The 21394-nt window shown below is 38.8% G+C and overlaps 1 protein-coding gene and 2 long non-coding RNA genes across 6 annotated transcripts in view; 1 reads left to right on the top strand and 2 right to left on the bottom strand.

The window, feature by feature from the left end:
• hsd17b12a (hydroxysteroid (17-beta) dehydrogenase 12a) overlaps positions 1-6057 on the bottom strand; it is a 47556-nt gene extending 41499 nt beyond the window's left edge. The window contains exon 1 of the mRNA XM_006642442.3: positions 5737-6057. Coding sequence (XP_006642505.1) covers positions 5737-5911 — 175 coding nt within the window. The 5' untranslated portion in view covers positions 5912-6057. The remainder of the gene's footprint in view (positions 1-5736) is intronic.
• Positions 1-21394, top strand: part of LOC138224455 (uncharacterized) — a 115584-nt gene that overhangs the window by 73532 nt on the left and 20658 nt on the right. The gene's annotated exons all lie outside the window — the stretch shown is intronic.
• The window catches only part of LOC107075795 (uncharacterized), a 68240-nt gene continuing 53887 nt past the window's right edge, over positions 7042-21394 (bottom strand). Inside the window, exons 6-10 of one of the 4 annotated variants that reach the window (XR_001477311.2) lie at positions 17044-17125; positions 13766-13847; positions 11507-11579; positions 10002-10054; positions 7042-7238 (exon numbers count right to left, since the gene is read on the bottom strand). This is a non-coding gene — a long non-coding RNA (uncharacterized lncRNA). Of the gene's footprint in view, positions 7368-10001; positions 10055-11506; positions 11580-13765; positions 13848-17043; positions 17126-21394 lie in introns of all 4 variants that reach the window. The other 3 variants (XR_001477307.2, XR_001477308.2, XR_001477303.2) reach the window with 3 other exon arrangements.

The following is a 21394-nucleotide window of genomic DNA, read 5'->3' on the forward strand; positions in this document are numbered from 1 at the left end:
ACGAGAAACCTACTTATCGTAAAATATCAGCGAAAAACCAAAAATTTCAGTTTAGCAGAAAAAGAGCTCCATGATTTCCAAAGTTTCTAAATCAAAATCCACCCATCCTTTATTGCAAAGCACTTTGTCCTGACAAAATCTGAAGCAACACAGAGACCATCCCACACAGAGCACAGGCAGGATTGCACCCTCAACTGAACACTCGCTCGCTGCTGGGAACACACGGACAGCAGGAACAACAGTAGACTAACAGGTCTTTGGAAGAAGGTGTCTACAGTAGCTCGTTAGCGATTGTTTCCGCTCCTAGAGATCAATTCAAGTTTGGTGAATTTGCACTCATTACCAGGGAGTAATTCAGAAGAGATGAAGGATTTAGTTAGATAAAAGTGTCTACATAAAAATAAGCAATATCCTAAAGTCTTTTCTGTGTGAACCAGAACTGGATTAACCTTAATCTGGCTAAAATAAAGGTCATGATGACCAGACAGACCAATAACAATTTACAGAATGAAAACACAATAAGGAAACAAATAAGCAAGTTTCTGTGACTTGAGAGAAGTTATTAGTCGATTAGTATTATTAGAGAAAAATAAAATCTAAATAACGTTAAACTAAAACAAAGAAATATAAGCGGAAAAAGGCAGACACTAATTAAAGACCTGACAAAACAGGTGTCTTGAGTCTCGATTTAAAAGCTATAAAGGAGTTCACACTTCTCTGAGCGCTAGGGAGGGAGCACTGGAGCTGTGGATCAAGGGAGCTGAAAGCACACAGCCAAAGACGCCTGTACTGCTGTATAAGAAGGTACTACTGTTCCTTTTAATTACCGTACCTGTAGGATGTGCCTCAGCACATGGACACCAAGGACATGCCAGAGGGATTTGGCCTTTGGATGTTAAAAGTAAGATTCTGAAGTGAAGGCACTGGGGAATGAGAAGCCAGCAAAGACGTCAGAACTGGGGTAACGTGGCAAAAGAGCCTTGAATGCATTAGAAGCCAAGTAGCTACGTTTTAGACCACCTGAAGCTTGTATATAGGGAGACCAGGGCAAAGACCATCACAGTTACCCAGCTGCAGGAAGCAGGGGTGTCCACCTCGGGCCCGAGCTGCCATGAAGGGTGACTCGTTGAATCATCAATTTTTAAACACTTGGATCACGTGAACAAATTAGTGTGATAGTTCAATTAAATCGGGAATGGCCGAACCTCAAGAGCTACAGTGTGCTGGGATTTTCATTTCGAGTGTTTGCTGTTTAATGAAGAAATCACCTACCTATGCAGCCACATTACTGCTTGAAACCAGGCTGCTGCCAGTGCGCAGAAATTGAAGTTTAAGGCAGCCAGCTGGATTGAGACTATCCCAGATGAGGGCTGGCCATCCCGTTACTAAAATCTTTCCCCTCCACTGAATTCTAACAGTTCGTGCGCAAACCTGTATTCTTGGAGATTTTGTTTTTCTTCTTCTGCACACAGACATCTGTAAGATCACTAATAAAGTGGAATAGTGACCTAGAATTGTTAGCACATACAGTATACTGTGTCCTTTGGTAGAAAAGTGCCCAAACCATTTTTTCTTTAAACCCGAAGCAGCCTGTGAAGAAACCTAGAGTCCCTGATCAGTTCTGTCCTATTTTATTAAGTGCACTCTCCAGCATTTAAACCCCAACCCACAGCTGTTCCTACCACAGATCAGGTGATGTCTTTGCACAGTCAACACCATTCAAAGTGGGATAGACTCCTGCCTTAATGAATGCAGCCTCTAAGGTTTTTGTGTTCTGGGATGATTTCACAGAGCTACCAGCTAATTTGTTTGTTCTAGGGTGCGGAGATCACAAGTTCCAATTCAGTGATGATTTAATGCAATCACCAGGGCAAAGATGTCAGGACACTCAGGATACCGAAGTACCTGCACCATGACAACGACTGGAGCATCACTCTCCTTTTTTTGAAAAGGAAAAAGTTATCCTTTCAACAGGAGGAATGCTTTCAGTCATGTAGCAACCTTCAAGACAGGCTCTTACTCCAGTCATGCAAAGAGCTTGAATAAACACCTCCTTGAAGAACAGTATACAGTACGTCCGGCAGCGCTCGTATTTGCCTCACATGCCCACAGCAAGCTGGTGGGGGGAGAGGAAGTTACCCACAGGGCTGCGGGTTGAGGGAACGGGCTACCCAGCCATGCTGTTCAAGCCTGTCCTGGTTTCCTTCAAGCAACGCCTGCATGAGACACTCAGATCAATTCACTGCCAACTACTGTACCAAACCGGCCAGAGGGGCTGTAGGGCCTCCTCTCATTCCTAACCTTCATGGTCCCAGGCGCTGGGGACACGCACACCCGGCAGAACCACTGCTTTAGCAGCACCCTCACAAAACTGTTCGAGCGAGGCTTGAGCAAAGAGGCGCGCTCCGACTGCACGCGCATGCAGGGAGGCAGACTGCCCTTTCCCTCTCCACACTCGCGTCCGCGCGAAAAATCACAAGCTGTTTCCAACCCCAGGACCAAGACCATCTTGAAGCTCGCAGAAACAAAATCTTGAAAACAAAAATGTTAAATTTCGGAACAAACCAGTTTCAAAATTGATCCCGGGCCTACAATCCAGATCCAGACTACGCCCGCGTCTAGGCCAAAAACCACAGGACAATCGCTCTGAGGAGAGTGTCCACATTCAGCAATGCTCACAGGACAGTATCCATTGCCACGAGGTTGAACTCCCATTTATAGCTCCTTTCCCATGATGCTATGAGTTTTTCCGTTTCTCAACATCTGTGCCCAATAGCAGAGTTTTGTCCCCCCCCCCCTTTAGGGACTTTTCCGATTTGTGAACGTCTTCAGGCACAGGGAGAGAAAGAGAAGAGATAAAAGGTCTACTGACTTTACTCAAACACCGAAAGCTGTTTCTTTATTAAATAAAAAGATACTGTTGCAGCTTGAACATGTTAAGGACTACAAAACACATGGGAAAATTAAGGCATGAACGCTTCAGGATTAATACTGGAAATGCCACAAAAAATTTGAAAACAGACTTTAATTTAGTTCTTGAATTAAACTACAGTAAAACAGTTTAGTGTTTAGTGTTCTCTTCTAGAGTCTTGCTTGCTTGTTAATCCTGCATTTGCTCAGTGAGGGACTGGTAACTCCCTGGAGAACAGAGGCTCTCTGCAGGCTCTTTCAAACTCAAAGTTGAATTTCAGACAGAACCTGCTTACAACTGAAGTAATTAAGAGCTGAATTAAAGGAATGAGGACATTTCACAATCTTCAAAGACTGGAAACACCTACTCTCAATAGCAGAGACTACGAATGTGAGAAAGAACAGGCTTGGTAGAGAGCTCTTGGGGCCTAATGAAAATTCCTAGGCCAAGCTGGCTGCCTTTGAAAGATATTGCTCTATTTTAGGAGGTTTTAAAAAAAGTCAACAAATAATCAGTTATCCTTCCATAAGGATATTCCATGCAATTCCATACAATATTCCTGTTAGTTGCACTTCATAACCCATTTACCTGTTAAAAAAAACTAGGATTTTTATTTCCGCGAGATATCGGTTGAGAAGCACTCTGTACCCTCACGTGAGCGTTACATCATGAAAGCGACTGCAATGAAGACTACGGTGTTCCAGGGGAGCAGGGTTCAGCGTCGGGGTCTCGGCCACAACTAGCACTCACTGGGCACTGGTCTCCTGGAGATCAGTGAACTCTAAACAGACTCCCGATTACGAAATGCATGATCGAAGGCACTGCCATAGCAAACTGCCAAAGGAAGTATAAAGCCACTGAGCTTTTCCCCTCATCAATCCTACATTCCCATTGCCTCTGACAACTGCTTCAGTCAATGGACAGTGAGGGGCAGAACTATCAGCTTCATTTCATGCTTGGGGCGCTACCTTGGTACCAAAGCTGCTCGTTTTACTGCAGAGCCCTGAAGAGATCAACAGGCCCACATGACAACGTCCCTCGTCATCAACGCTGCATACTGGCATACAACTGCATATACAGTATAGGCACAGTAAACAGAGGGGTGGGCTAGAGGATTTAACAGGACGAGCATCAGGGCTTTGTCCTTTCTCCAGATTCAAGAACTATTTCTTAAGAGGGGCATTCCTAAGCTGGAAAAGCCGGCAGCGGCGACCTGTGTCCATATCCTTGAACGGTTCATCTCGAGATGAGTTCCCGCATTCCTGCCATAGTTCGCACAGATGCCGCTTTGTCCCATCGGGTTCCTCTCCGCTCGCCCAAGCCAGAGGGACCTGCGCTGCAGGAACTTCAGGTCCTCCCGGAGCGCGACGGCCACACCTGCCCCCCACTGCAGCAGACGCCCCTTCCTTCTTATAAGGCACGATAAGTTTTTTTTAAACCTGGAATTAACTTAAGGATGACACTCAAATCTTTTTTTTTTGTAATGTTATGCTGATTTCAAAACTAAATTCTGTTTCCATCTTGCCTCAGACGCTGGGATTTCTCTGCAGTACAGGTTTGCAATGCAGAATTATCAACTGATTCCAAAAACCAAACAGCCCAGTTGAGCCAGGACAGGCACAACAAGCTGGAGCAGGATGACAAATCACACTGTGAGCCAAGCCCATTACAAAACGCAGTACACCAGCCAATTGTAAGTGGCTTTGAGCACACTGAAGTCTCAGGGCGGCCTGGTGGGCTCTTCTTGTACTTTGAATGTGGAGAAGAAATGATTGGACGGTTTCATACTGTTCCTTCCTAACAAATAGCAGTGCCACATTAGAAATGAAATCTTTCTAGAAACAAAAGAGACCACAGGGAGGGACTCAAAGTTTTAGGAGCAAAGGCCGACACTCAAGACAAAACACACCCTTCACGTCACTTTTTTTCCCACCCCAATATTGAGCAAGCACGCTGCTGGGGAGCTTCCTGAGCAGTGAATCAGAGGTGCGCTTGAAAGGGATTAACTCCTTGGCCTGGATTTGCGTCACGCATTCCTTCAGCGAGAAGGACGCGGAGGGTCCCGGGGTTGGCGCGCTGTACACGGGCCCCCGGCAGCACGGGTGTGGGGGGCTGGCTGGCGACCCCCGGCACCACCTGACCTGCCTTCCAAGCACTGAGCACAGGGGCGTTTCAGACGGATCACCGTCCACCCCCTGCGAAGACAACTCAGCTTACTATCCAACTTCGTCTAACTTCACTCTCGTCCGCCACGAACCCATGCTGGACCGTCCTCTTTCGGCTTCTGACGTGCAGTTAACACGGTATACTTGCCAGCGGCTCTCAACACCGCGAAAACAGTCAGTGGCCACCAGCACCCACCCCCCGAGCACATGTGTTTCAGCGGCGAAGTCCGCCGTGCCGGACGAGAGCAGAACAGCGGCGTCGGCACCGCATCAGCCGAGGCACACAGGTCACCGGGCCGGGCCGCGGAGGAGCCCCCGCCCTCGCCCGGCTGCACGTCCACGCACAGCCCGGAGCGCGCCCGACTCGCAGTTGAGACCATCACCTCTGACCCAGTGCCTTGCGCGCCGGGGCGGCTGCTGCTGTAATGAGCTGGCACCGGATTTCAAAAGCCCCGGAACCAGCGGCACTCCCCCCGGCGCGCCAGTGTCCAACACCCTTCACCGACAGGGACAGAAACCGACTCGGTGCGCCCACAGCCGCTGCTGCGCAACACAGGGGCACGCTTCTACCTGTTTCTCTACACACGGGCAGCTTTCACGCTGCTGAGGCGGGTGGGGAGGGGGGTTGAACGGGGGGGTCCCGCGAAGGAAGGCGCTCACCTGCCCATTTCCCGAGCCGAGGCCCCACCTGCTGTCCGTTGCCCACCACCCACACACGGAACCCGGCGAGCAGCCGGCAGGCGAGCCGCAGAGACACCCAGGCCGCGGTCAGCGCCCCGACCCAGTACAGGGGCGCCTCGGACAGGCGCAGGAAGGCTTCCAGCGAGGACTGCATGGCGGCGGCTCTGGGGTCCACTACCGTGCCGGAGGGATTCAGACTGGGGAACGTGGAGCAGGAAGAAAAACCGCGGCCAGACCCAGCGAAGCGCAGGTTGCAGTACCTACACACACTCTCTCTCCACCGTCTAGCAGAAGCGACAAGGCTACGCCCCCTCCTACTCCTATACTTCGGGCCCGCCCACCTCCGCTTATGATTGGACGAGCCGCACGCCCGTCAAGGAAATCCGCCCGGCCATTGCTCGACTCAACTGTCAATTTCCGAAAGGACGCGCTCATTCATACGGTTCTCTTTCAAGAGCGGGGAAGGGGAGGGAGCAGGGCTGCGCTGGGGCGGCCGGTGATTGGATGACAATGACAGCAGCCTGCGCCGCAGCCCCGCGATTGGCCGCGCTCCCCGTTCTAGAGCGCAGGACTGAGCCTTCGAACCCACGCGCTGTGCTGCTCTGCCCACGCCACTTTATGAATGGGGAGCTGTCATTAATGGAACGCTGATATGATTGGTCCCCGGAAAGTCCACTCTATCCCCGCCCCCTTGCGCGCCTTTTCAAAGAGATTACAGGCTCGCAGACACGCCAATCATTAACGACCGAGGTGCCACCGCCAACCAGTGTGATCTGTGGAGATCAGGCACTCTCTTTGTCCCGCCCACAGAAGTGAGTTTCACCCATGGACAATATATCCTCCTGTTTCATGGTTTGCACTGTGTGTTTTTGTTGCTAAACCTCACATTTCGACACAAATGGAAGGGCTTGCGGTTTCTGTTGCGAAACCTTACCGTGTCGCTCCTTTAAAAGCATTCCTTTCCTGTCAGCGGGTGTAGCTGCGTCTTCTGAAAAAAAAAGGCTGAAAAAAGACTATAATTCCCATAAAGCAGAGCAAAATCGCCTGATTGGTGCCGTCTCCCTCAAACTCTCGCGAAAACAGCAACACGTTTCAAAGGCGGAAGCATCGTAGTTACATAAACAGCATTCAGAGAATATGGAATAAATAGTGTTGTATGTATTAAAAAGCAAACAAATCTATGATTTCGGTTTATTGGCGCTTGTTAAGAACAGCAAGGTGTCTGAGAATTTTGTCTGAGTGCAAGCTGTATACCAACGCCATTAACCCATTCCTGACCGAGCAAGCTGACCAGAGTGTGCATGGAATTAAAACACAAAATATTGGCAAACCACAAGTCATTTTAAAACCAGAACACAATGGAGCCGTTTATTCTTGATAGCTGAGTTTAAAAAACAACTTTGTCAAAGAAATGTCCACATATTTTCTTGTTTCAATACAAACAAACATGACAGATCCAGAACACACGAGGATGCTGCCTTCTGTCAAAAAAACAGACGGACAATTTATACATCATATTAAAACAAACATCAGTCTTGAGAGCTTGATCTTGGAACAATTTTGCCTGTTAGCGTGAAGATCCTTCCCTCGACTGTAACAATTCATCAGAGCTGAAAAATAACCTTATTTAAGGAACTTTACTTTTACCCCCAACATACTTTATCTGGAATATATGATGTACGTTTTTTTTTAAAACAACAACAACAACAACAACAACAACAACAACAACAAGTAAGATGCCCTAGCTGAATCGATGTCAGATTATTACAGTATGATTTAATTTTAATATGTCATCAAGATCACAGAAAAGATCCAGAACTTAATTCAATACTAAATTAAAGCCTTCAGATTTTATACCACTTTTTCCAAAATATCCGAGTTAAAAATATGTCATGTACTGTATATGCACTACATATATACACAGAGAGACACACACACCCTCGAACACACTCACACAGCACCGCACACGTTTCCTCACTGCTCTGATTCACGAAGAACACACCTCATTTTACAGCCTGTCTAATGCAGAAAAAAGGCAATATGTTAAAAACATAACTGTACAGTGTATTGTGTAATCCTCTTAAAAAGCAAAATGCATGTTTTTAGGATGTTGTGAGTAAGTATTTATTGCAAGATAGGTTTTAGTATTCATACATAAGCTAATCGTTTTTCTGCCTAGATGGTTACATTCTCACACAGGGATAATTGAAGAACACTGCATTCAGAATTAAGATTTCACAAATACAATAATAGCAACGTATTGGTCAAATATATTTTTCAGTTTCTTACACCTGCATTCTTTTAGCATTTCATAACTGTATTGTAAAGCACAAATATAATTTTGCACAATGCATTTGTATATTTAAATAGTAGAAAAGGATATCTAGTAAGCATTAATAAAGGTGAAATTAAACCTAACATTGTAAAAACGACATTTTACCTCTTTTTATATAATGCCTCGAGCAACGCTTAGTAAAATTCTATGTTGTTCAAATGCTTAATGTTTAATCAAATAGTTGCATAATTTTACTTTTTAAATAAACGTCTTCACTTCACTTTTATATTCATTTACAATTGTATTTTAATATAGAACATCGCAATTCGCTATTCATTTTGAGAAGCATGGCAGTAAACGCCTTTTCAGGAACCAACATTTGTCTTTATTTTTAGAATTCATGAAAAATAATCCAAATGCACAAACAACACATTCACCCCTTTGCAAAAAAATACATTTCTTTCACAATTTTACAGAATAGGTATGAGACTTATTACACGTAAAGAACTCCCAAAGTAACGTTTTTTCAATAAAACATTCTGCGTTCAAAATTGCAAAAGCCTGTTAGCACTGAACGTTTTGAGCTACTCCTCCAACATACTAGAGACAATAAAATTCAGTTTTATGCAAGACCTACTGTAATAAAGCCTTAGAGGAACAAATTTAAAAATAAAAGGCAAAACTATGCATATAATCTAAATATATAGATTTTTTTTTTAAAGTCGGCACATGTTACAGCATGTCAGACTTTTCATTTCAATGTTTTTTCGCCATCCATTCCACAACAGGCCAGAAGACCCCACAGATCGACATTTCTAAATTCAGACGGTGGATTCCAACGTAAATGATCCATTTTTTAAATCCACGTCACTATTAGTATTGATGCATTGATGTTGCTCTGCGACGCTCCGTCCTGTAGTCGGATCAGCACTCACACACTGGACAGCGAATTTATTATGTTTCACTTTTTCTGGAATACAAGTTCTTCCAACACGAAAAGCAAAACAGCCCAAAGTTGTGGATATGACTTGGCGTCAACTTCTGACGTTTATTCGAGTGTCTTCAGAGCGTGCACTTATATGATCCGGGTTTGATTAGTAAGACAGCCCTCTCACAGTTATTACAAATAGTATATTGTATAATAGAATTGAATAAAGCATTACTGAAACCCGAACAAAATTCTGGTAAAAAACGAATCTTTATGGGCGCACTATTTAGTAAGCTTTTTCTTATATAGTTTGACAGACCACCTTCTGCAGTGTGTGGTTTTAACTACATTCATTACAGTCCATCTTTATTCTACTTTCTTATTTCTCGTCTGTAAGCAATACGACATTTTTTTCCTTTAATTAAAATGTCTGCATAATAAAGTCAAACCAAACTGTATTATTTGTCTACGCTTAAACAATATATATTTTCAAATAAAATATTTACCCTCTTCAACCTCTTTCCTTTTCTATTAAAAAATCTTTTAAAACAGCAACTTTTATTTGAAGAATCCAGGCAAGTTACACATTCTGGGGCGATTTTAAAGCAGGCGGATACATTCAAATTTTAAAAATGACAGCCAATGTTTTTCTGAAACAAATTAATTCAACAGCTTTTTAAACTGTAAACAGAGTCTTAAAAATGTAGCTACTGTACCTTAGCTGACACATATTTTTCTTAATTTGTCGGCCTGCTTTACAGACTCTAAGGTTGTTGTCGTAAGAGACGGTCTTTTTTTAGAATTGTGTTGTTGAAAGAAAATAATTCTATTTTAGGAGTTGTTCTTTCATTCAAGCCTGTCAATTCAGTAATTTAATGTTTTTGTAAAGTCTTTGTAAAAATATTATATTGAGGTAATACTGTATATAATATCGCTACCTGATTCAGGTAAGTTGAAGAAACAGACTAGGGAGCTATGAAGCAATTAAATTGGTTTGTACTGTTAAACCCTTTGAAATAAATCGGTAAAAATAAAATTTACCTGACAGTCAGATATCACCTTCCAGTAAGGACTGCATCGCTGGAAAGTTTTCTCTGAAAGGAAAGTATAACGTATTGGTAATAGGACAATTTTCAAAAACATTACAATTATCAGGCAAAATATCACATTTTAATTTAAGATCTGATTTTTTAAATGTATATATTATACAGTATATTAATTTTTACGTAAGGTCATTTTTGAAGGGTTATGTTTCTACAGCGTTTATTGCATACATTAAAAACAGACCAGTTTTCGCAGATACATGAAACAGAACATTAATTGAACCCCTAGTTCCCTCCCCTTTTCTTATTAATTAAAATGACAGACTTTTACTTGAGCAGAAGTATCTAAAGCTACCAGGAGACATATATTTTAAAAAATATATATTGAATATTATTGGTAAGTAGACTGTAGATTAGTCTGTATGCAGTTCTTTTTTTTTAAATCATTCATATATTAACTAGGACAAGTCTCATTTTGAATTGTAACTTCAACAAGGTTCAGGCAAAACCTATTGTTTTCATATTTATGGTATTTTCAAAACATAAAACAATGCACTGTCTATGGACATTATAGCTCTCCATTCAGTAAAAGTCATACAAACAAGAATGACCCATGAAAAGTTTCTAAGGGTTCAGATTGGGGTTACTTTTAAGTGGTGAAAATATCTGCCCTACTGTCCTTTCCTTTTGCTGGACTTTGCCCTTGTTTTTTCTACCAGCCCTGTGATTTAATATACACGAGCCTGGACCACTCTGGATCTGGAGAGTCCTGCTCTCGCACGTTTCACAGGTCCCCCATAAACTACACTCTTGGAAACACCGGGAGCAAGTTCGTTTTGACCACTGAAAGAGGTTATTTGTTCAATAAAGCAGTTTGGGGGATCCAGCTCTGACCAGAGCTGGCCATTTTTCCGACTTACATGAAACCAATTAATTTATTAACCAGAACAAAACCCATGTGTTCCAAGTCTTTACAAACTGCTCATCTGATCAGACGTGCCGCTTAGCAACTGTGCTGGGCCAGGGATCAACCCCTTATGGTACAGTATATGACCACATACTTACTGTATGTACTGTAAATGCACACATAATAATACACAATGTAATGCACTAAATGAAATCTTCCATGTTTCACTTCATGCATTTGTCTATCACCCTCTATATCAACTGCATGCTTTTCTTTCATTAACTACCGCCTGAACTTGGAGGCCGGAAAATATACAGCACCCCTTACAAAATTCATGTCATGTCAGGTAATTCAGCTGCAGACTAAGTCTGAACAACAGGGATCCCATTAATAAAATAAAAAGAAGATGCCATGTCTCATATGCCTACATTAAAATGCTCTCATGCTAAAATCTTTTACTGCATGCTTAAATTATGTTACCCCTTGAATGTATTCTTCAAAATCAACAAAATAAGAAAATAATTACATACAGTACAGTATACTGAAAGACGTGTAAACTGCGTTTGCACACTTTTTGCTAAAGAATAGTTCTAAACCTTCTGCAGCTTCTTTCTCTGTCTGTGCCTCTCACTGCAGTTCATAGCAGTCCTAGGCCCTCCTGCACAAACACTGGTGCAAAGAAATAAAAAAATTAGTGTTAGAAGCCCTAGCACCTCCTACATGAAAAGCACCCAGAAACAAGCACTGAGACCCCTCCATCAATGAGCATTTTACACGTGGCTGTGCAGAGCTGGTTCTGCTAACTAGCTGTACACAATTTACTAGACTTCTCAGCCTCCACTTTTCACTCTCCTTCCGTGACTCTTGTTTTAAACTTATATAACATGCCCGTTAATTTCTCTGGGTTCCATTCTGCTCGTTTCATCTCAGTTTTTTGCAGAACTTGTGTAACATGTCTATTTAAACATGTACAGTACCAATACCACAGGCAGGGCCCCAGAATAGATCCAGCATATGAATATCCCAAATGCTACATGACTGGGTAGAAGCTACTACCAACATCAAAGTTACAAATAATAACCTGACACTTATTTTAATGGTCCCTGGTGTTTAAGTGGTTAAAAGTTACTTTTGAAGTAGGAGAGCTGTAGAGAAACAGTTATGATATTTATTTTACTTTATAAAATCATCCCAACAACACTGAAGGTTGTTTTTTAAGATTTTTTTCCCTGCAATTAAAAAAAAAGTGTTTTAAGCAAATTAATTCTGTCTGCTAAAAGAATACTATATATAAAAGAGCAACTATTATCCTCAGTAACGTTTTTTCTTATAACTTGAAATAAAAATAGAGACTGATATATATAGTTGTAAGATCAATATATCTGACATCAGTACCATCCAATTTTTTATTATAACAAAAATGTTATATTGTAATGGGTTCAAAATCACATACACTAAGTACAGTATCAGCATTCTCTATAATCATGACATCTTTTCTCCAAATAAATGTGCAGAAAACAAAAATATACCATTTTAATTTGAAGAAGAAGCATGCCATCTACTCCAAGTGTCTCTGTGAAGAACTATGAAGGTTTTGTTTGAATTAACTAAAATAATTACTGTACTTCATATTGTTTTTCTTAATACTTTTATGTTAGTTTTATTTTAAACTTTAATTTTCCGCTACTGAACATACATTTTGCACTTTGTAAATATTGCTGTAAATGTCAGTAATTGTTTTGAATGGACACCATCTGGTTAAGACCACAGCTATATAAACAACTAAATTATCTAAATATTAATAATAACATCTACACAAAGCAACTGAACAGTCTTCACAAAAACCCAGAAACATAGTGAAAACTACACACCCTCTGGATATTCTGTCTGCATGTTGTTAATGGAAAATTTAAGACTATAGAGTTTTATGACTGCTCTTCTGGTTGTTACTTATTACAGTGGTATCTGTGAACTTGAACTCTGTCTGAAAGCATTGTGGAAAGTCTGCATTACCTAATACGGAACAACGTTTCTAAATGTAGGTCTTTTTATGATGAATCACTACAGAAGATGGCATGCTAAATATGCAAAACAATCTTATATCTTTGACAGAAGATTATCATTTTTTAAATTTATTTGATGTTCACCAAAGTTTTACTGTAATCAACACAATTTTGGTACCTTATAGTGAACTCCTGGCAATACGAATTATAAAGATATTTTGTGTCTTTTTTAAAACACATTCAGTTGTTCAATAACAAGCTTGTCTATTCAGTCACTTAATATTTTTGTAAAGTCTTTTTAAAAGAAGAGATGTGTTATCAGTTACCCAACATACTGAGCAAACCCAAAGGTTTGTGTTATAGGGTATATTCTTACCATTCCCTAATGGCAAAGTTATTCTGTTTCTTTTCTTAGTCACTTTACCAAATAGTCTTTACAGATGTATAATTCACCGGACCTTTACTTTGGTATGTCTTCAGTATTTGCTTATCATTAGGAAATTGGGGCAAATTATTTCATATGAAATGTTATTATTTTCTCATTGGAATCATGATAAAAAGGGCATTTTGCCCAAAATCTCAAATATCTTTTTTTTATGTAAAAACTTTAACTCCTAGAAGAAAAGTGGCTTGACTTAATTTGTAAAATTATAAAGACCTTTCACAAAAAGAAAATATACTATTTTGAACCCTGTTTCATCTACCATACAATACTTGAAGTGGAGTACTGAAGACCATATTGAAGATCATAATTACATTATATATTATTTTAACCAGAATGACAATATCAGCACTGACATGTTTAGCATGGCCTGTTGTCTGAAACGTGAAGAATTTCCCCTTGCTATTTACCTGATGCTGGCATCTGGGTTTATTTCACCAGAGAGTGTCATGTTTTTGTCTTTTCAACCCCTGACTGGGCCACATACATCCCCTGCAAACAAAACAAAATCAAAGACCAGAAAAAATTACTCCTTCAATTAAGAGAGTACAATAATTCAGCTTAAACACTTTAAGTTTTACAGATTTTTTCTTAACACTAAATGAGCTCAAAAAGATTACTTTTTGTACTTGTATTAACGTTTATTGAAGTGTATTGAAATTCTACATTCTAGGGTGTTATTGAATAACCATATGATTGAAATTCTAAATTCAGTGCATTGAAAGATATAAGTGTCATATCAATATTGTCAATATCAGATCAATAGCTGATAGCCTAAATGCAAATTGGTTGTCTTTTCTAGTATTTAAAGACTTGAACTTGATAGCTTGTTACATCACTCGTGATATGCTACTCCAGTGCTGTGCAGTGACTCGGATCTATTGTAGCCTGCTGTCATACAGCGCCTCTGTTGTCATACAACACTTTCATATACTCACGATGTCGTGGTCACGACCAAAATATGCTGCAGTGTAAAACAAACACAGACTGATAGCTGACGGCTCTTATGATTTTTATTGTTAAAGTATTCAAAATTTGGTCCAAACATTTTTTCATAACTGTGAATGAAATACTGCAAGGGTGACAATTTAAGATACATTTTTTAAATAATAGGTATTTTTTAAGACATGAAAAAACATGACAGGCCTTCTTCTAATGGGATTTCAAACATTTTAACTCACTATGCAAAACAAATACTATAAGGTGGGCAGAGATCATGCTGCTCCAATAGTTACAGTAGTAATTTAAGACACTGTAAAATTGCGTGTTCATTTTGCACTGGCTGTTTCAGTAACTGCAGGTCTTTCTCAACATGAGCATGGTTTGCTTTTTCCCCATTTCTAACAATACAGTGGTCTTTAATGAAGTTGGAATTGTATCACCCCTGTTTGCCATACTTCAGAATATTGGCTTAGAGGAGCCAGTTTTATTCAGATTCAATTAAGGACTCTAGATCTGCAATTTGGCGTCGAGTACCATCACATGTTTTGAGATCCAGTCTTTGTTTTCATTGCTCCTGGCCCTTCTGGCTTTTTTTTCACCTTTAAAATTTTAAAGAAATTTTTTAAGGTGTAAAATCAGCAGGAGACAGCAGGGCGAGGGCAGCAGTGATTGGTACATGTGCCTGGATCTGAATTTTTCAGTTAAACACACTTTGCTACACTCCCTGTGGGCACTGCCCTGCTGTCACTGAGCCTTTGTGATGGAGCTGTACTGTTGCAGCACAAACAGGGACAGGACTGGACTCTTCAGCCTTTGCTGCCTTCACTAAAACCACATCAGATGCATTGGTTCTGGTAGGGGGGAAAATGGCTCTTTCTATCTTAAAAACTGCAACACAGGTCCTCACCACCGGAAGACTTATCATTTCCCTTTAAACAGGAGAGGGACTTTAAGATGCTCACATACAGTACTGTACATTTTTGTGATTTGGAATACCTTGCTCAGATTGCAGCTGTGTATCGGCACTTTCTCCTGTTCCTACCCACGTTATTCCAGGAGAATGCAACAACAAACTCCATCTGTCTTTTGGTCTACCAGTCTGTGTTTCAAAATTTTACTCTAAGGAACCAGCTTACAGTTCTCTAGACTGATTTGACTCATCAGTTAGCGAAGGAAGTGAAAAAGAAGTTTCTCTCATTTATTAATTAATGCCCGTTTTCGTTTTCCTTCAATCCTGTCAATTCACTGGTTGAGTCACAGCTGCCCTGTGAGACTTTATTCATTCATGTTTTTACATTTAATAAAAAATCATTTATTCACAATAAACTAAAGATTCACATGCTCCTGCAGAGGTATTTGTAGTTTTCCACAAAACTGTAGATCTGCACAAAAGTATTTCTGATTTTTTAGTGGATTATTATATCACATAATAGAGTACTTCAAAAGAAATTTAACACATATTGATACAGTACATCAGAAATACCCTTTAAGTACAGCTTTAAAATGCTATATACTGAAGCAATATCTTAATAAATATACATTCTAGAAAAGGTATGCAGTTATTTTACATGAACAGTAGTTTATCTACCTTAACAATCATTTCCTGTTGTTCATGACTGGCTAGTAAATTAAACTTGAATCCAGATGTTCTATAGTTCTACCTAATATACAGAAGGTTACTCACCCAATCCTTTGGACCATCAATAATTTGATCATTAGTGTTGTTTACAACTTAAATTTACCATTAGTACCCTATAAATAGATTCCTCTTTATTGGCCAGCAGAGTTCCTGCCAGTCATTTTTGTTTTCGCGTTTAAAATTAGCTGTCCCTTGCTGGAGAAACTACCAGTACACTCTTTCTGACGTTATCATTAAGTAGCATATAAATGCTAAGTGTTCCGAACAACTCCTTTCTTAATTCAGTTTAGCAAAACAATAACTTGGGACACAGGACAATGTTCTGGCAATGTTATAATAGAAGCATGTTTTTTTGTTTGGTTGTTTGCCATTTAGGGAGCTTGGAGACAGAAATATCAAGAAAAGAAAATCATAATGTTACACTTTGAAGAACATTAGTATGGTCTGGAGGGTTTTCATTCTTTGCCCAGCAGCCTTCTGAAATACTTTGTTGCTTAAGAAAATCACACATTTTGTCTGCTGGTTCTTGTGTATTTATCTGTTGAATTTCTTTGTATTTATATTTTCTACAATAGATCTCCTTCAAGAAGTGACAGACTGATGTTTTAAGATTAACTTAGCTCCTGAAGGACTAGACTGGGCCGAGACAGGCCTGCGGCCTCCTCTTTCTTGTTCACAATCTTTGTTCTTATGTGTTTTTATGTGGGTTTTTTTTGTTTTTATGTGTCCACTACATGTAAGCCTTGTTGTGAAATTGGGAATAAAACGGTTTTATTTTTGTATTTGAATGTCAGTATTTATGTGTATCAGCTTTTCCAGATTAATAACATTACAGCAGGGAAATAATACCTGAAGTTCTGCCCTCAATGAAGAGATTTCAAAACAATTTAGAATTGCATTAATTTCAATGCTGTCCCTGCAATAGGGATGCTTCATTAAGAATTTTAGAAAGACCTGTTGCTCATTTCCCTTTTTATAGTTTGGGACATACAAATAAAAATCATACATGCGAACAGACAAAAAGCAATAATGTGGGAATATAGAGAGAGATTTTTGTCATTATATTTACCTATTTATTCAATAATGAAACAAAGTTACTGAAACTACCTGCAAGATGGCAGTCTCCTTTCTCCAGACACATGGAGTCTGGTGTCCCCGAAGCCAGTGTGGATCTCTTCCTAACTTTCTACTGAAAAATATGTGGAGACAAGAAAAGTCAGAAATACTTTTCATTGATTTAATCTTAATAAGAAGAACATTTGCAATTTTAAGACAAATACTAATTTGTATAAAACATAAATGATACTTTGCCTGTTGCAATGAAGGATTAACACAGACTTTTAATTTCCAAAATGACACTTGTCATATTTTGACATGTTAATACACAAGTTATTGACCTGGAAAAAAACCCAAAGAAAATGGATATCAGCCATCATTGCCTTTCATCAGATTTTATACTGTCATTTTCTTTTTATCTTTAATGGGTGCTCTTTACTCTCTTCTAAAGAAAGGAGTTTAAATGACACTTTTGAATGAGAAGCTTTGTAAACACCCAGCTTTGCATGGTGAACCACAGAGTAAAATTAATCGAGTTTACTTTAACACTGGCTGAAAGAAATTCCTAGCAGGTAAGGAGTAAAATGTTTTAGAAAATGTAAGATGCACTATCAAAAAACTATACAATGTAATTCCAACTGTTAAAAAGGCTACCTATTTTTATACAAATTATTTTATAACTAAATTATATATATATAGTGTAAGCTTAGATGATTTGTATTCTACACATATATTATTAATAATATTATAAACATAATTTATAATAAGATGGGACAAAATTGACAGAACTATCACACTTTTACAAGTTGTGTGATTGTTTTCATACTTACCCAACAGGTGATCTTATATTTAAATAAGAGTACATTAGATCTCTGTACCAGTCCCACTCCTTGTCAGGGAGTTTGTCCATCACATTGAAAAAAAAAAGGTTAAGACAGATCTTCTTGGTTGTGTGGAAGAATATTTCTGCATTCAGACAAAGTCGTAGCCTTTTCCTTCTTAATTTACATTATGTTCTTCCTGACATCTAATTGCTTTAAAAAGTGGGTTAGTGCAAAGAATCCTCTGATATACCCTTTAGGAAAGGTGCAATCTGCTGGACTGTGAACTTGTATTTGTCATTGTTATTTTACTCACTTATCTGGTCTCCAGTGTCTTGTAGTCCTAGTAAGGATCAACAGCTTCTCATGTTCCAACACACTGTCATTTTCTTTACCCAACTTCTTGAATCACAAATTCTAAAATACCATTGTCAATGTATTCATTGCAAGGAATTGATGTGCAGGATCAACAGATGATCTTGCCTCAAAATAAAAAATGGAAACCTTTCTATCAAATTTAATGCAGATTCTTGATATGTTTAGCAGAAAAATGCCAAAATTAAAGAGACGCTAAAACACAAAGAAGAATTAGAAAAAGCTTGGTGATTTTGATCAGCTTTAGTCCACTTTATGAAGATTGCCTAGGCTTTCATAATGCCTACAAAGTATACATCCTTCTGTTTTTATTGATCATTGGCTCTATAATAAGTAAACCATTATTTTAAAAAACAAGAGCTTATTTTTTTAAAAACAGACGTGCTTGTTCATTTAGCTACATTCTACCCTAAGTGTTTTTTACCTTTATAGGACAAAAGGGAGCATTTACTGTACAAACGAACATCTTACATGCAATCTTGGTTAAAGCTCTGATTAGTAATTAACGAGCCATTTCAGAACTGATTTCAATGTTGATGAAAAGCAAAACATAACATGTACCTGGAGTGGGGCTCGTCGGCAGAGACAGACAAGAAACATGCGCTATTTAGTTCATGCACTAAAAGCCCTGAATGTGATGCAGCTCAGTACTTCATAAAAATATGTAAGAAGTAAATTGTTTAAAAAATAGAATTAAAAAAGCATGTGATAGCGCATACAGTATCTCCAAAATGACAAAAAGCTAAATTTCTGAATATCCACTGTTGCTTTGTTAAGTCTTCTCAATACAGTATTATTATAGTGAATTACATATATAGCAGTACAGTATATATCAGACTTTCTTGATAAATGTATACCAAACACCCCACTCTATGTGAAAATTAACACTGTGTTATGCACAGAATTAAAGAACAATATTACAAGCTTTTATTTACTATGTAAACAGTTCTTAATTTCCATATTACTGTTCATTGGTTCATTACTGTGTAAGTGGATATACTCTACTTACGGTGTTCACATTAAGCTCTTTCACATAGTAGTAGAAGATACATAACATAAGGTTTCCCATAGCAATATACTATCACAAATTCAGTGCCTCTGATCAGAACATTAGCCAGATATATTAAATATACTGTACATCTCTATGTTTTTTTCCCTCCAGAAATGTCATAGTCCAGAAAATATTCAGGTTTCCATTATTTATTATACCTTATCGCAGAAATAATACTGAAATTAAACAGTTAAAGACTGGTTCTCTCATATCTTACTAACACTAATGTTAGATGTGTTGAGAAATTAATAACTAAAGTTAAAAAAACTACAGTAGATCTAGCAGTTTTATGACTTTACATCACTGACTCCATTCAATAGTTTTATTTCCTGGTTTTAACATTAAAAATAATTGGGAGAGAGAGAGAGACTGTCAGCTCTCTACAACGGGATTCTGGAAGAATATTGATAAAAACATTTATTTTAGCATCTGATACGGTGGGGACGATGTCAAAAGTTTTCACCTGGATGGAAAACATTTTAAAACATTACATCCAATACCTTTTCGGTTTTCAAACTCATGTGTCTCCAGAAACTGCGATTTACAACTCATTAAGATACCCTGGATAAATAGATATATAGATATACTGTATAGTACTGTAAACAAACAAACTGAATCTACTTTATTTTTATTTAAAATAGGTACATAATAAAAAATCTAAATGCAAAATAATCTTGCCAAATTAATTACCTATATCAAGGGTTACAGGAAAATAAGCATTCAGAATAAGCCCATGCCATCTTTTCTTCTGCACATTAGCTGTCCCCTTCATTTGTACAGAAAAACTTTAGCAAGTATTTAATGTGCTGCCGTGCTTCAGATTATTCACATCAAGCCCCCCTCAGTGGTTAACGGGTCAGGGAGGGTTTTTTTCACTTTAAATAGTGTTCCTTTTTACAGAGTGAAAAAAAAAGGCAGAATATTTTTAGATAAATAAACATATTTTCAAACATCCTGTAAGCTGAATGCTTAACACTGCACCAAAAAAAAAAACCTGCATCGCAGCTAAATTAAAATTGAATCATCATGTATAAAAAAAACGAGAAAAAATAATGATGAGAAAAAAGAGCATTGAAACATCCATCACAGTTACTGTATTCCATTATTCCGGAAAAAAAAAAGACATGCCCTCTGGGAGAAATATGGACCGCGGTACAACATATTAGATCTCTTTGTATCGATAAGTTGATACAATAATATATACATATACATTTGTAAACCCTTCACTTACGATAGTGGAAATTGATTTTAGTATTTGGAATCTGAGATCCTTGTACAACACCATCTTCACAACACTCCCCACTCAAACCCTGTCCCCAGTAACAAGCCACAAGCTGGTCAGGAGGTCCAACAGACATTAGTATGATTTGGATTAAGCTAAGTCTTATTAAAGGAGAATGGAAAGATACAGTACCAAAGAGCTAAAATTACTGCTTAGAGACAAAAACACAACAATGGTGGCAGTGCATTTTGACTAAGACAAAACAGTCTTAAGATCTTTCAGGAAAAAAAGACATCTTGAGTCCTAGAATATTATTCTGTCATCATAATATATATACAGTATATGCCTCTCCGAAAAAGTGATGCAGGTGATATTACTAATAAATTTAAGACTGTTTAACTTTGCTCTTGTGAGTAACAGGTAAAGGCTAACAATTATTGTACATACTTTAAGTTCTATATTTACTGTGCACTTGTGTACTGAAAGCAATTCCTTACTCTGTCTTCAAGTGCTCAGGTGAAGTTGAGTCATTCCATACATTATTATAATAGAAATCCTCAGGAGGGCCTATCGACACTGTTCCTGTAAGAACATTTCTGAAGACCAAATGCCTACCCAGGTACAACAGGACGAGTAGGATATTTTACTCAACAATATCTTTCAATAAAGTCTTTAATATTCAAAATAAGTGCTTTAACTGACTGTAACCAAAAAGGGAACAATGTTATAACTTCAGAATTTGATTCTGCAGTCATGCCCTGTTATTTCACTATATGGCTTTGACTGTGAAGAGCCAAATCCCAGGTGGAGTTTTTTTCTACAAATGCTTCAACTGAGATGAGACTGGTTTAGCTCAGGGGGTGTGATAGATTTATAAGGAGTGAGGTCTTGTTATGTAGTACACAAAAAACATTTTGGAGGAGATATTTTAAT

The sequence above is a fragment of the Lepisosteus oculatus genome, chromosome 21, assembly GCF_040954835.1.
Source record: "Lepisosteus oculatus isolate fLepOcu1 chromosome 21, fLepOcu1.hap2, whole genome shotgun sequence".
NCBI lineage: Eukaryota > Metazoa > Chordata > Actinopteri > Semionotiformes > Lepisosteidae > Lepisosteus > Lepisosteus oculatus.